At 35.0% G+C, this 15,443-nt stretch overlaps 1 protein-coding gene across 1 annotated transcript; it reads left to right on the forward strand.

Moving 5' to 3' along the window:
- The first annotated feature begins 8,802 nt into the window (after positions 1-8,802).
- LOC132948856 (uncharacterized) lies at positions 8,803-13,152 on the forward strand. The gene is made up of 2 exons (XM_061019530.1): positions 8,803-12,829; positions 12,951-13,152. The coding sequence occupies exon 1, from the start codon at positions 8,880-8,882 to the stop codon at positions 9,597-9,599; it is 720 nt and encodes a 239-aa protein (XP_060875513.1). The 5' UTR covers positions 8,803-8,879; the 3' UTR covers positions 9,600-12,829; positions 12,951-13,152.
- Positions 13,153-15,443: the final 2,291 nt, after the last annotated feature.

Raw genomic sequence — 15,443 nt, forward strand, 5'->3', positions numbered from 1 at the left:
TACTAGCAAGTACCCTAGTGACAATCGAAATCATCAAACCAATAAATATAATGGCAGGTGAAAAATGTAATGTTCTGTAAATGACAAAATGTCATCATTATTACTACCACAATATAAAATCAGAGTCTTATTTAGAGTCAATAAATACAAAAAAAAATCTTACACTCGATACCTACAGGGTCGAGAAGCCCTTAGACAGATCCACCTACGTTCTTGGCACTCACACATTTATTATAATATGTTCATATATTTATGGCACTGTGTATAAACACTTAACACCCACGGACTACGAGTTACTCATAAGCTCAAAACCTAAATTATAACTCTAGACTATTTTCTGCAGTAGTCGAGCGTAACTTTGTGATATATACCAATCTATATATCCCTATACATACATGGCTATATGTGGAAACGTGTATTGTACCAGCACCACCTATATAGATATTATAAATCATATACGATTCGATAAAATACTACCTAGCGACTATCATACTTTGGTAAAACTATAATAGGTACCTACTATATTATAATTCGTAGTAAAAACCCATATTCTAATGTCTTAAATCAGTGATAAAATATACTTACTACATGAATCACGCAATCAGTAACCACAAGTCACAACAGTTAATTTTTATGACGTTAGAAAAATTAATGTTTAGTATACATATTATACAAATAAAACACCATGCACTGCAGTTGTTCAAACGAATCAATTTTATATAATTTATACAAATCAACAAACGCCACGGATATATTATTATTTATTACTATATGATTTGTTTTCAAAGATTCGTAACGTTGCATTTCTTTACGATGCCTTGTTTTTGTAACTATATAGTTACTGGAAATTATAATATTTCTTATATTTTCTTATTTTATTTTTGATTTTCTAAAAGGTTAAAAAATAATTGTTTCAGACAAAATAAATTCCTATACCAAAAAAATGTTAATATAAACTAACATATAGAATAATTAGTTATAATTTATAATATAACTTAGAGGTATAAAACCTCTTTGAACAATTAAGTAATTAAATATTAATTACTATGGAGTATGAAGTATGTATAAGTAACTAGCCACTAGGTTATAAATTATATTAATATTTCTATAAAATTACAACGAAAAATAAAATATCCTCAAGTATTTACATTTTTCATAAATGCATCGAACATAATAATAACAATATTGTAAGCTTACAAAAACTGGTTAGGTTAGGTTATAGGTTAAAAGGAGTGGGCCAAATAGAACGTAATTTTATTAAACAAAAATTATACTTAATGGTATTATTCAAATACTTATTAAACTCGTAATAAATATAATAATCAGTGAGGTTAGTAATACCTATCGATGGGCATGTATTGTTGAGAAATTAAAATTTAAAATAATCACAAACTTCGAACATTTGTTGAAAATTGTAATCATTTAAAATAATATACGAATTGGGTTATATTACTACTTTTGGAGAAATGAATGTTATATTGTTGTGAAATGGTAAATTCAGAACAATAACAATTAATCAACTATCAAATAAATTCGGTGTAACTGTGTAAGTCAACCCGCGGCCTATCTACAGAAGGGTTTTACTAGTACCTAGGCGTCCTGTCCCGGGTGTCCCGGTACGGGACATAAAAATGTCGATAGCCTTCGTTTCCCTCTCTTCACTTTAATTATTCGGAATTCGCCACTCGAATGTTTTTATTCGGGGCCCCGGTGTCATTACAAATATATTAATGAATAATTTCATCAAAATCCAACGTTTTTGCATAATATAAACAATGTTAACTCGATGTAGGACAAATTGGCTCGTTACAAAATTTATATTATTAATAGGTACACGCTCGAATACGAATAACCGCGTACCTATAATAGCTGTGACGTCATCGAAGCTCGCGGAAAAAAAATATAATATACCTACATATAATGTATAAAATATTATTCATTAACTCAAATACATTACAACATCCATAGTCTATGCATCATTTAACTTACAGCTACATATTATAGACGCATATTCTATACACATATCAGGGAGTGACAGGCCCAGGGCCAGCCCCCCTCACCGACAAAGACATAGTATAAGTGACTACTACCGGACACTTCCATTGATTATCTTCTTTTTCTTCATTGACATCACAACTCTTCACGAGCTTTTGCCTCCACCGACACCTCCTTGCATCATTGATTATAAATACTATAAACATTGTATTTATAATTAACGTTTAAATGGGTTTGTGTTGTTGCCCCCCCCCCAGAATTGTGTTCTGAACCCATGCCTGACACATATAGCCTACATCAGCGCCCAGCGGTTATCAACTTATTTATATCCGTGCACCACATACACAGTTTGAACATTTTCATGTACCACTTGACTAAATAACGTTTTTTTTTTTTTTTTTGTATGCGTTATTTTACATGTATGGAATTGTATTTTACTAGGAACTACAAAATTATGATAGTATAAGCATTTAAATGCATAAAAAAAATTGAATATGTATAACCTACGATTGTTATTAATATCAAATAAAACAAATAGTGTTTAATATGATCCATTCCATTTTTTTTTTTTTTATAAAGGATATTGTTTTTAGCGTACCACCTATTAGCTTTCCGCTTACCACTAGTGGTACGCGTAATATATATGTTGAGAAATACTGACCTACCTATGTATGATCAAATGTATGAGAATATGTTAAATGTATATGACTATATATGAGGACATGAGGTATGTAATAACAATATTAATAATATTATTACAATGCGATCGCTTACATTTTCTACATTATAATAACACATTATTACGTGTCTTATTATAGTATAGTTTTTTTTTCATATATTTCGATTACCGTTGTCGGCTCTCACTATTATGATAATATTATAGTGGTGTTTTCGGAAGACGTACTTTTTCGTTCTTCGATAAAATCCAATGCTTCGACTTTCGATCTAGCTTTGTAATATTATAATAATATACAGGAAAATCATGATTCATAGATTCATAGATTCATCGATTCTGTATTTCGCAAGGACTATAATACAAGGCTGTAGGTTAAAGGTTTACTGAGTAATGACGCACGTGGCGCGTCTGCGTATACAGTGATCTGAAGAGTTATTTTAGGGGCTTGAAAATCGCATTTTAAACTAAATTAAAAAAAAAAATGTTAAAAATCTATTATCATATAATATGTTTCTTAAATCAAATATTAAAAAATTTCATAATTATACCTACGTTTATTTTTGCCTTGTTCGTAACAACCTATATCAACGTGGAAATGGTATGTCTTATCACGTTTTTTTTTCGTTTTTTTTCGTTTTTTTTATGAGGGAAATACAATGTTTTTCCGAATTTTTTTAAATTTTTTTTTTTTGTAGTTGTATTAATGATATTAGGAAGATACAAATATATTTATTGTAATTATTATTTTTTTTGCGTCTATAGGAAATTATTGGGTACAGAAAAGGGGACTTTTGATCCCCTAAAATAACGTTTCAGCTGAATACTGTGCGTCGCAATGCAATCGGAACCCTGCAGAATGCTATAATATATGCTATTAGAATACATCGTGTGATATGATGGGATAAAAAGGTAGTATCAGACATCAAAAGTCTATTTTGGGCAATGTTAAGTTATAGGAAAAAATGCTTACGATAAGGATGGCAGTATTTAGTGAAGATGCAGTGTATTAATCACACGCATCTATAATAATATATAATGATATATTTATGGTTTCACTCGGTTTTGCTAAAACGCGTCGAATAAAAAAATAACATTATAATATACAGGTAGGTATACAAAAAAAAAAAATGTTATATAAATCACGTATAAATCATTATTACTCAGTCAATAGAAGAAAAAAAAATGTGTCATGGTTTTAAGTGCAGTTCTTATACGCGTGTGTATAATCGTATCCGAGTCGTGGGCGTACGACGCACAGTTGTGAAAGGATATATTATACTATTTGTATTATCTTTTCTCAATATCTGAGCTCGTAAAACACGGTTTCGGGCTATTCGAATATTATATTATTATATCGTATTGGATATCTCTCTCTCTCTCTCTATATATATATATATATATACACCTTAAATGCCACACGTCGTACGGTGCTGCACAATATGTATATTATATACACGATATTACAGTACTATATGTATATAGCTGGTGTGTTATATATACCTACATACAGTATATACATAATACATATAATTTAAAAATATGTACGTGCATGTAAAATATAACATAGTGTGGAAACCGTACGGGTATAGGTATCATAGTTAGACACATTTTATAAAAGCGTACATACAACACGATATTATTATGATCAACAAGCTGCAATCGCATGGATTAAAAAAAAACATTTCTAAAGTTTTGAGAAACTTTGGACGTCATCGAAGTCAATTGGTTTGTCATTAACCGACAATCAATAACAACACGCTGAAAGTATACAAACGCCATATTATGGCATACGCCCTTATATTTACCTAATATGTATGTATTGTAATAAATAAGTTGTGTTTAAGAGGATGTCAGAGCATTATTGATTTGATCTTTCCTACATCCTATACTCACGAACAACATGTATAGAAAATTTGCGTTCAATCTCTTGTGCTGTCTGCTTCCATATTGGAATGACCTATAAGGTATCATTGAGCTTAAAGTTTAGAATGTTATCTGAGTGTATAGGTACGTTGCGGCTTTTTAACGATGTTTATATTTTTGTATAAAAGTGCACGTTGAAAAAATACAAAATAAAAATGTTCAAATATCACAGAAAAATATTATACCGTTTACAGCCAACGTATACGAACAGATATATTATAGTGTCTTAAACTTTAAGTTTAATATTTTTGATCTTGGATTGGTTCTACGCGAATTCGCTATGTTGCGCATGAGTCAAAAAGAGAAAACAAATAGTGTGCCAACATCCTTCTTATTAATATAACACGGTGGTTCAACTGGTTCAAGCAATCAAGTGACTATATTCATTTTTGTTGTGAATACAACACCATTATGATTATCGGATCATGTATATACAATATATAAAATACGTGTAATATGTTTTCTACAATATTGTTTCCTATAAAATTGTGTATAGAAAAATATCAAATCAATTATTCCGAAATGTTTGAACAGTATAGGTACTATTTATGCACTTACTAAACGTGTTTGAGTCTTTATAGTAATTGTTGTACTGACAATTCAAATTACCTATATGGTTAGAATAATTTATATTCGCGATATTCTAAGTAGAATATCGAGAACCAACGCAATAGATGCTTTATTGACTTATGGCGTTTACTTAAACGTATTATTACCAATATAATTTTTATAGAGACGCAAATTGTTATTCGCAATATTACTGTATGCGCTTAAGCCTCGAGGGCACGACAATGAGGTTTGATAAACAACAACAATTAGAACGCGTGCTATGTACTGCTGCATAATTGCATTAAGGTTTAATGCATTTGGCACCCGAGGCAGCAGACAAATCACAATATTGCTGCCCCTCGTTTTCCAGAGCAGATTTACAAGAGGCATTTTGAATTTCAATCAGCCGTTAATCATTAAAGATTATAGTTTTACGTTTTATCCTCATCGGTTGACGACTTATTGGCGCACTTATATATAATGATAGCAAAAACCTCATTCTATCCCTGCAATGAAGTCTGAAGTATAGACATATACTTATTACATAGTTATTACCCTTCACAATTGGTTAGGTCTTCGTGCAGTATGTCAAAAACATTGGACGAGTTTTAATAGTTTATTAGTAAATAGTTTAATATTCTTAAAACATTTATTATATTATCTTCACGACTAACCCAAATACCCAATGATGATGGCATTACACTATCAACCGTATAATATCATTGAAGTACTGAAATGTGTTTTAGAATATACAGACATTTTAAATACAAATATATTTATACATACATAATATATTCACAGGGACATGCGTATGCATTATGTACACGACATATAAAATCCATTATTATATTAATTATACGAACCAGTCCAGAATATTATTTTAGTTTAACGTAGGTACCTACTATTTTACTTTATTTCTATTTTATGAATACTAAAAAAAAAAAAAATAGGTCACTGGTCTATTGTAATAATAAGTTGTCATTTAAAAAATAATTGAAATTGGTTTTCAATTTTTAGTTCAGATAAAAATTGATATTTAATTTGTATATACATATACACGCAGACGATTGCTTAAATTATTTTAAGCCCATCACAAACAATCAGACATAATTATCGATTCTGGATTTATATATTGGTTTATTATTCACATCAATGTTCTTTAGTTCGATCAGAAACACTAACTACAAAAGTATAAAACATTTATTAAGTGACGCATAGGTAGGTATATACCTATCTCAGTACCTCCAAATATTCACACGTGACTCGCCCAAGGCCCAACGTTCTTCTCACGTATATAGTAAACAACTCATACAAACAAACTTTCGTCGATAATCAATAATTATTAATAATTATACTTAATTCATTATAAACACATAATGTAATGCCCAAACCGGTATAATTTATAGTTTGTTTATACATTTTACATACTGCAGGTTGTTTCACCTGCAAGCATACTAATTGTTTACCCCCTTTTTTCTTGTGTCATATTTTCCAATTTCTGAAATTTTCTGTATTACTTAAGGAGTGTCCCATGGAGATACAAACTTTTGTTTTTCAAATGAGAACCCCCTCCCCCCATTTCTACTGTTTCAAACTATTTATCAAATAATATTTCTGAGAATTTTGAAGTATCATAATCATATGCGAATGATTAGTTTTTGAGTTATTTAACTTAAACTTATAACTTACATAGACAGATGTCAGATAGTAATAAGAAATAAGTATTAAATTTTTTTACTGGTAACAAATTGTTAGCATAAAAAAACAAATATGCGGTTATGAGTGTAATCAAAGCGAATAAAAGTGAACATATAGCGAACAAATATCAAATACAGGTTAAAATTATATCCAGTCATCGTCATAATTTATAATACGTAATTATAATAACAATTTAAATTTAGGTAACCAATGGCAACCATTTATATAAAAGAAAAAATATTTCAATCTCCATCGTGAATCTCAAAATCTTATATGACTGTGCGAGGAGTACCTCTATAAAATTTGAATTTTGGAAGATGCTTTCTTAGTGCACCATGAAGACCTTAGTGGTACTATCAAAATGTCAAGTCCTTAGATATCGCAGTTATTATTTAGGCTGTACGTTAGGAGACGTTTCATTATATACTATCACCCTGAGGAGTACGCTGATTTCCCCGGGAAGCTCGATCATTTTCCACGCCTCTAGTTAGTACAGAGTTATCTTCACTGGTGACTTCAACGCCAAGAGCACCAGTTTGGGCTCCAGGCGAAATGACCGAAGAGGTAACATACTCGCGGACATCGTAGCCAGCCATAACCTTTTAGAGCCAAATGTTGGTGAAGTTCCCACCTTCCAAAGAGAGGATGCCTCTTCGGTAATTGACGTTACTTTTTACAGAGGCGTTGAAGTAACTGATTGGAGAGTTTTGAAAGAAGTTTTTTCCACGGCGACCATCAGTATCTTGAGTATACCATCCGTACCACACCAGGTGATGGAACTACGTTCAGTGCAGTTACGCCGGCGATCAGACCTACCACCGGCTGGTCAACCAAAAAATTGGTTGGCTATGCCTTTTTGGAGTTTCTAGGTCAATGCCACAGGAACTTCCGAACGTTGACACCCCAACCCCGTGTGTTGCGTTCATACTGTGCTGTGATTGGTTGTCATATGCTACGGGTTGTTGGCTCTGTTAAGGATTGTCCCGTTACAGTGTGTGGGAGATCACCTAAACGGTTCGGGTTTAAAAAAGGTGTCTCCACAGAGTCGACCATTGAGTTGGTGACCAGACTATAGCAGCCTAACCTAACCAGTCCTCAAAAGGTATATGTTTGGTAACAGGGCTGTCCCTAGGGCAGGGCGAGCGGGGCCCACGCCCCGGGCCCCGCACTCTCACCACAATTGGACAGGCCCCGCTTTCATAGATACAATAAAAGGTCAAGTTGATGAGCAAAAAAAAAAAGTGCATATCATATTTTTTTTTCATGTACAATATTGTTGAATGGAACAATAAAATGTTATTTGTAGTAATTATATCTTATAATATTATTTAATTTTTTTTTTATTTAATACATTAGACCCGTATACGCTGGTATGGAATTTGTATACAATATTAATATGTTATTCACTTGCATTCTATTTTTGGCGGTGGTGTAGTTCGCCTCGTTGCTCCGGCCGGCTCGCCCGCCTGTGAAATCCTCTCTACACAGTCGCTAACTATCGACAATTACCGATAATTACCATTTCTAGTCGATACTCGATGCCGTAGTTACTAATAGACTAAGTTATGTTCGGTTGGGTATTTTATTATAAAGGTGTTTTATGCCCATTACCCATACATTTATTTACCAAGTGTAAATTCCACTGCACACTGGTATCCACAATATAAAATAAATACATTAAAAGTACCTACACATAGTTCGTCAAAAATAGTAACAATATTGTGATATTTTCATACAAGTGACATATTAAATAAATTATACAAATATTCTACATTTTTTGCCCCAACTTGAGGTATAATATTATAATATCAATAATGGTCTTTAGAAAAATAAACGCGCTCGAAATTCTAATGCTGCGGGCCGACGAGAACGATAAACATATTACTGGCCGGCTAGTAGTAATACACGTCGTCGTCGTCGTCTGGGAGATTTTCTCGGAGATCGGTCTCTGTGTTGGACGATTTGTATTTAGCTCATTAGCAATTCTCGATTAAATCCCAACGTACACGTATACATATTATCTTCGCTCAAACAAAAGATGGCAACTAACTATTATAACATCGACGCTGTAAACGTCATATTGATCGAAATCTTAGAAGACATTGTTGTCAACATTATGGATGGCACTTACGCTGACGAAACAGACGAATATCTCGTGGGTTTAGTTACCCTTCTTCTGTCTGCCATTGATTCGGGCGCTACTACTGCGAGTGGCGACGATCAGACCCCGGAGTCGGAGCCTGGAGGACAAAATCCGATTCTTGGAGGCGCAGATGGACAGGAGTTCGACGAAGACGCCGAGGAGTCCGTCTCCTTGCACAGTGATGGATTGCCGAGCGGCGATGCGCTGTCATCTGCAGCAGAGTCGGAGCTTGCTCCGATCCCAGAGGCAGCACCGCTCGGCAACAACAACACTGTCCAGGAAGACGACAATTCGAAAATTTCGGAAGCAGAAGAGGACCATTCCGTTTTTTTGGCGAGCAGCTGTACGTCGTCGTGTGGGGACGCGCCGTCCTCGGAGTCGGGGCCTGTCGATCCCACTCCGACTCCTGAGGGCGGACCGCTCGACGACGTTTTGCGTACAGAAGACGTGTTGGATGAGAAAATTGAGCCGGCCAGGGGTATAGTTGTAAAAAATAGTCTTGGTGAGCTGGTCGGTTGGCTGGACCCGGCGGCAGCACCCGGAAAAATCGATCCACCTCGTACGAGGTGGAAAAGCGTGAGACGCTTTTTCCGGGCTCTGTGCTGCTGCCGATGAGAACCCGTCCGCAGCTCACCCCTTGGCCGTTGACGACGGGCAGGATGACGGCGACACAGAGGAGGGGAGGATGTGAGAAAGAGCACGGACGGTGCGCGGCGGTAAGTCACCCACGCACGTTCTCCGGTCACCCGCGGCGCGACGGGTTGTTCGCGGGCGTAGCGCGCTCGGTCGTCTTTGACGCGCGAGACCCTCTGGCGGCTCGGCGAGCGCCCGGCTGCAGTTACGGTCACGTGGAGCGGCGGCGGCGACGGACGACGGCGGCGACGGACGACGGCGACGACACGGCGGCTAGAAGTAGAGGTACCGGCGCGGGCAACGATTCCGCCCCGACGGTACACCGACGATGACGACGGCGATGGCGACTCGGCAGCGGCGGAGACCTTGGCACGGGGTGAGTGGTGTGGAGATTTGCGTGCTAGGAACACGGGGACGTCAGCGTCGCCGCGGATCCGAGGAAACTCAACGGTTTCAGGGTCTGGCGGCGCGCGACTTCACCACCGCGGCGGCGGAACAAAGAAGCGGCCGAAGGGACGACGCCAGGGCGAAAATTACCGAGAGTTGAGGATCGCGCTGCGGTCCGCTGCGTCTCGCCTTTTCGCCCCGCGGTAATCCCACATTGGCCGCTTCGCTCGTCCCCGCCGGTTCCGCAGCACAAAATCTCGATTCGCTCGCTCCGTGGCTTGGCCTTCGCCGTCCGTCGGCAGAGTCGTCGCGCCATCGACCGTCAACGCGCACAACATCGCGCACTATAGCCGCCGTTCGTCGCCGACATCCGTGGTCGCTCCGCGGCCGTATCGGTTTGGCCTCGCCGGCTGGGCAAGGTCGTCAAGCGTCCGAGCAAACGCGCCCGCGACATACTCGGCAACCCGCGGGACAGGTCGTGAGAACGTGCAGAGGTGACCAGTGGCCAATAACATTGCATAATATATCCGCACCAAAATTCGCCATCTTGCATCCTCTCCCCCTTGTTGATTGTGTCCTGACCTCCTGCCCGACGTATTTTTTATTTTTTTTTTTCCTTTTAATTCTTAAAATTATTTCAAATTGTCTAATTGTTCATATTATATTGTAAATTTCGATTTTTTTTTTTTATTCTCGGCCCTTTTTTAATATATTATTGATGCCAATGTGCTAATTTTTTTCAACCAAAATATATCTGTTTTAAAAAATATTGTTTATACATTTTTGTATTATTTTTTGTTTAAGTTATTAATAAATAAATTTTGTGAAAACAAAAAAATATTGTTTCTTTTTTTTCGTTTTGTAGAGTGTATATGGTATATCTAATCATTTGTTACAGATTTAACGACTAAAAAATCGTTAGAATATATAACTTAAATAAAAAAATTCGTTAGTTAATTATACAAAATAAACGTAGTATAAACGTTACACGGATATTATAACATGTACCAAGAAATATTTAAGCCATCAAACACTAAAGGCGACGAAAACTATTGAATAAATCATAAAATAACGCATTACACCGCGGCGGGAACGACATGGACAGTTGTATAAACTATACTATACGAGGGTTCTAAATAACAATATGTATTTAATAGTATATAGTTAATACAAAATAGTTTTAAAAAAGGTGGATAAGTGGATGTCGCTCTGCTGTACAGTAGGTTACAAGTGGGTCACTGTAATGGATGGTGTTAAATTCGAATTTTTTTAAATATGTTTCAGGTGAATAGCATTAACTTAATGCAAATGTAAATTCAAATTCAATCAACATTTTTATTATTTTTTTTTTTTTTTAATAAACACTTTTTTGTACTAATGTTTAATATCCTGTACCCAATATTAATATAAATATAAAAATTAAATTAAAAACCATTTTTAGTAAATTTTATACTATAATTTTTGGCATTTTATATTCCTTTTTTTTTGCATTTTAAGTGCATATTTTATTGCATATTTTTGACATTTTTAATGCATTTTTTAAGGTTTTTTAGTGCATTAAATTCACAGCCCTAGTAATAGTAATAATAGCAATAGGTAATCTACTGGTTACTGGCTACTGTATACCACGTACGACGTTAATAATAAATTAATAAGTAATATTAACTAAGAAGCCATCATTATATTCTATTGAACTTTTGAACTGGTAAATAATATAATAATATTAAATATAAAATCAAAAATGTCAAGGCCACGAGACAAGTTCCGAAAATATTTATCTGGTAGTGAAAAATTAAAAAAAAAAAAATACAAATTGAAGAAAACATAAACTCCATTCGTGGTTCGTTAGTAAAGTTTTTGAATAAACCGAAAATTTTATCCGATGATTCCGATGTTACGACACAATTACATGTAAGTAGTACTTATAAATTTATAATAACACTACCTAGTATATTTATATTTTATACATTTAATTGGTTTTTACTACCTACCAATATTAGCTGAATACTATGCCCGTAACTTCAGCAGAACGATCGTTTTCAAAGCTGAAATTAATAAAAAAACTATCTCCGAAATCGCTGACCAATTAAAATATGATATTATTGATCAATTTGCGGATATAAAGAGCAGAAAAGTTAATTTTTAATATATTTTAATATTGTACCTATTGCTATTTTTTATATTTGTTGTCTTATTTTGTCAATATTTTTTTGATAATTTTTATTTATTACATTAAGTTTGATTATATGACATGGTGCGTTATTAGTTAATTTACTTATTCGTGTTGTTGTAGGTGCAAGGTACTATATTTGTTAAGATATTTGCGCACATTTGAGTTTCAAATTTGGGGAGTATAGCTCCCATATGCGATATGCATCTGACGTGCGATAATGACATTTTAGGCATTTTAGGCCCCGCCATTTTACTCTGCCCCGGGCCCCGCAAATCGTTGGGACGGCCCTGTTTGGTAATAATATAATAGCTCTACACTACGTTGTCGTTTAAGACCGTGCATTGACTGTTCGAGAATGGATTATTCCATACCTACAAGTTGCCACATTAGATATGGCTATTGTGGGTACCTGTAAGGGGTGAATGTAAATTCCTACGCGATATAATAAGGTAGGTACATAATATGCAAGTTCCTACACTGCAATGTATGTCTTCGATAGTTATTAAAATAATATACTACATTTTATATAAAACTAGCTGAACCCACGCACTGCGTTGCCCGTAAAAAATTACAACTCTTAAAAAAATTGTGATTTTTCAACTGCTTTTGAGTGTAACTCGCTACAGTAAGTGCAACTCAGTCACCCTGGTAGGTAAAATCCAACTACGGTGGATCGCGGAAAATGTACGACAGCATATCAAGTGGGATAATACATTGAGGTCACCGCCGATAAGCGGCTATAACCTATAAGTGCAACTCAGTCACCTTGGTAGGCAATGTGCGAAAATTCTATTTGACGCACGCCTGGACAAATTAATTGGGTGACCAAAAATAAGAAAAATAAATATATTATGTAAGTGTACAATAGACATTCCGTACACGGGTATCTACAAGTGAGTTATTGTTATTCGGGCCCCGAGGATCCTCCCTTTGCGGCCGACAACCGTTCATTCGTGCACAGTCTTCGACATTGAGACATAGATAATATAAGAATGGATAGGACATGCCTAAACCAGTTCCATATGGGGCCGTGTGCTTTTTTGGGGAAGAGAGAACGTAAAGAGAGAAAGACGATATGGGGCTTTTTAAGGTTATGTGCAAAACTATTTTATTAAATAATAATGATAACATGATAGTCAGTTATATTTAGATATTTGTCAGTTTTTATTTTGATTGTTGTGCCACTTGTGCCTGGAAAATTACTCTAAACTTTGTTAAATATTTAAAATATTTATTATTATTTATCAATAATCGCATCAATATTTGCCCCATATAACCTTAAAAATAGTATCACTAAGGTTTCATGTGATAAGTTCTTATGTCCTATCCATTCTTATATTATCTATGCACTGAGAGCGGCTATTATCTCGCTATCATCACATAGCGGGATGCTGGACGCGTTTACATCGGAAATGGTCTTTCGTCGGACTGGCGACAACCTAATATTATTCGATGGTAATATTTAAATAATTTAGTGTAATAATATCGTTTGCCGCACCAGCTGCTCTACAATACGGCGCACGTCGTAGGCAATAATTATCACGCGTCCATCTGCTATATAATCTCTTTTCTATGTGTATAATATAATATTATATACCTACCCGATGCATGCCTATTAATTAATGAATAATATCTTTGTAACACACGAAAGTACGAAACCGTGTAGTTGTTGTAACGTTGTGCGCGGGCGTTCGTTAAAATATATTATCATTGTTATTTTCTTATTGTTTATTAGTCTCACATCGGTCCCGTTTGTTGTTAGGTACTTATGTACATACTATATAATTATAATTATTATTATTGTTATTATTAGTATTGTTATCATTATCCGCGTTATACATCTCTCGACTCTTCCAGACTGTATATTTTATTGAGATACCGAGTAATCGGACAGATGTTGTATCACTTGTACCTACAAATAATAATCATCGCAGTGGTATTTTATTATTCTATACATATATAGGCGCATGATGGGTAACCGAGCGTGGAGAATCACCCTCGGGGTAGGTGGTTGTTACTTGTTATTGGTGTTAATTTCCACGTGTAATATTATTTGTACGCAGCTATAAGCAGCTTATATTTAGTATACAACAGGGGTGACCACTAACCTTAATATCGGGAGCCACAAATTTATAAAGCTAATTCGAGGCGAGCCACATTGAAAAGCAATGTTTATAAAATTGAGATACATTTTAAATTTTATATAATTATATCAATTTATTTGTTACACTACACGCATGACACTACTATAATATTAGATTTAATGAATTTAACTATACAAGCGTTGTGTACAATGATTCACATACATAAGTGGTCCCAAACATTGAAATAAGTCTATGCACTCTTTTGTTAGTGGGTATTTTTCTTCTGGAACATGGGCTCCAGAATTTGGGCTACGGACGTACTATACCGCCACCGCCACCGTTCCAATCTATAACAACGACTGTAATATTATAAAAACACTATTTCTTATACGAATCTAACAGAATTATAATTATTAATTTTGTCTAAGCTTGGTTCAAGAGCCACACGAAACTGATTTAAGAGCCACATGCGGCTCGCGAGCCTCGCTGTGGTCACCCCTGGTATATAACAGCACCGCATATACACATATGAACATGTACCACGGTTAGACATATACTGGTTAAACAACTGATACGTAAAATAATACGAATTTGTGGTCCTTATGGAACGTTATGTTCAGTTTAAAACCCCAGATGCATGCGTAGGACCGCGAATTAAGATATACGTACCTATTACCTACATATAGTAAGTCTTAAGTCGTGCATAGAACCATTGTCGCAAATAGGAGGGGGGTGCTCAAATGTCGGTCAAAAATCTAGTAATTAGTACTAATTTTTATATTCTGTGGTACTAAGCAATATGGCCTATAGCTTGAGTCCCCCCCAAAAAATGTAGTCAATTTGCGCTTATGCATAGAACTAAAGTTAACCACCAACTATCGTATATTCAATATTAACACGATTATAGATAAACCTATAAAAGTACTTAAGTACAAATAGTATTAATAATGTATAAAAGGAATTTTCAAAAACATTAACATTTGTCATTTGTCATTTGTAACTTTGTAAGTTGTAACGCAAAATTTGTTTTTTGTTTATGACTTATAAGTCTTAATACTTGCTTATTATACTAGCATTTAAATACCTACTTGAATAATTTTGTATTTTGAGAATGCAACGCCAAGGTGCTGCGTATATTTATGTGATACAAAATATAATACAAGTATCCAGTTTATATTAATA

The sequence above is a fragment of the Metopolophium dirhodum genome, chromosome 7 (assembly GCF_019925205.1).
Source record: "Metopolophium dirhodum isolate CAU chromosome 7, ASM1992520v1, whole genome shotgun sequence".
NCBI classification, from domain to species: Eukaryota; Metazoa; Arthropoda; class Insecta; order Hemiptera; family Aphididae; genus Metopolophium; species Metopolophium dirhodum.

What these genes read in the sequence shown, in the direction of transcription:
- LOC132948856 (XM_061019530.1), top strand. Translation starts at nt 8,880, where the DNA reads ATGGCAACTAACTATTATAACATCGACGCTGTAAACGTCATATTGATC.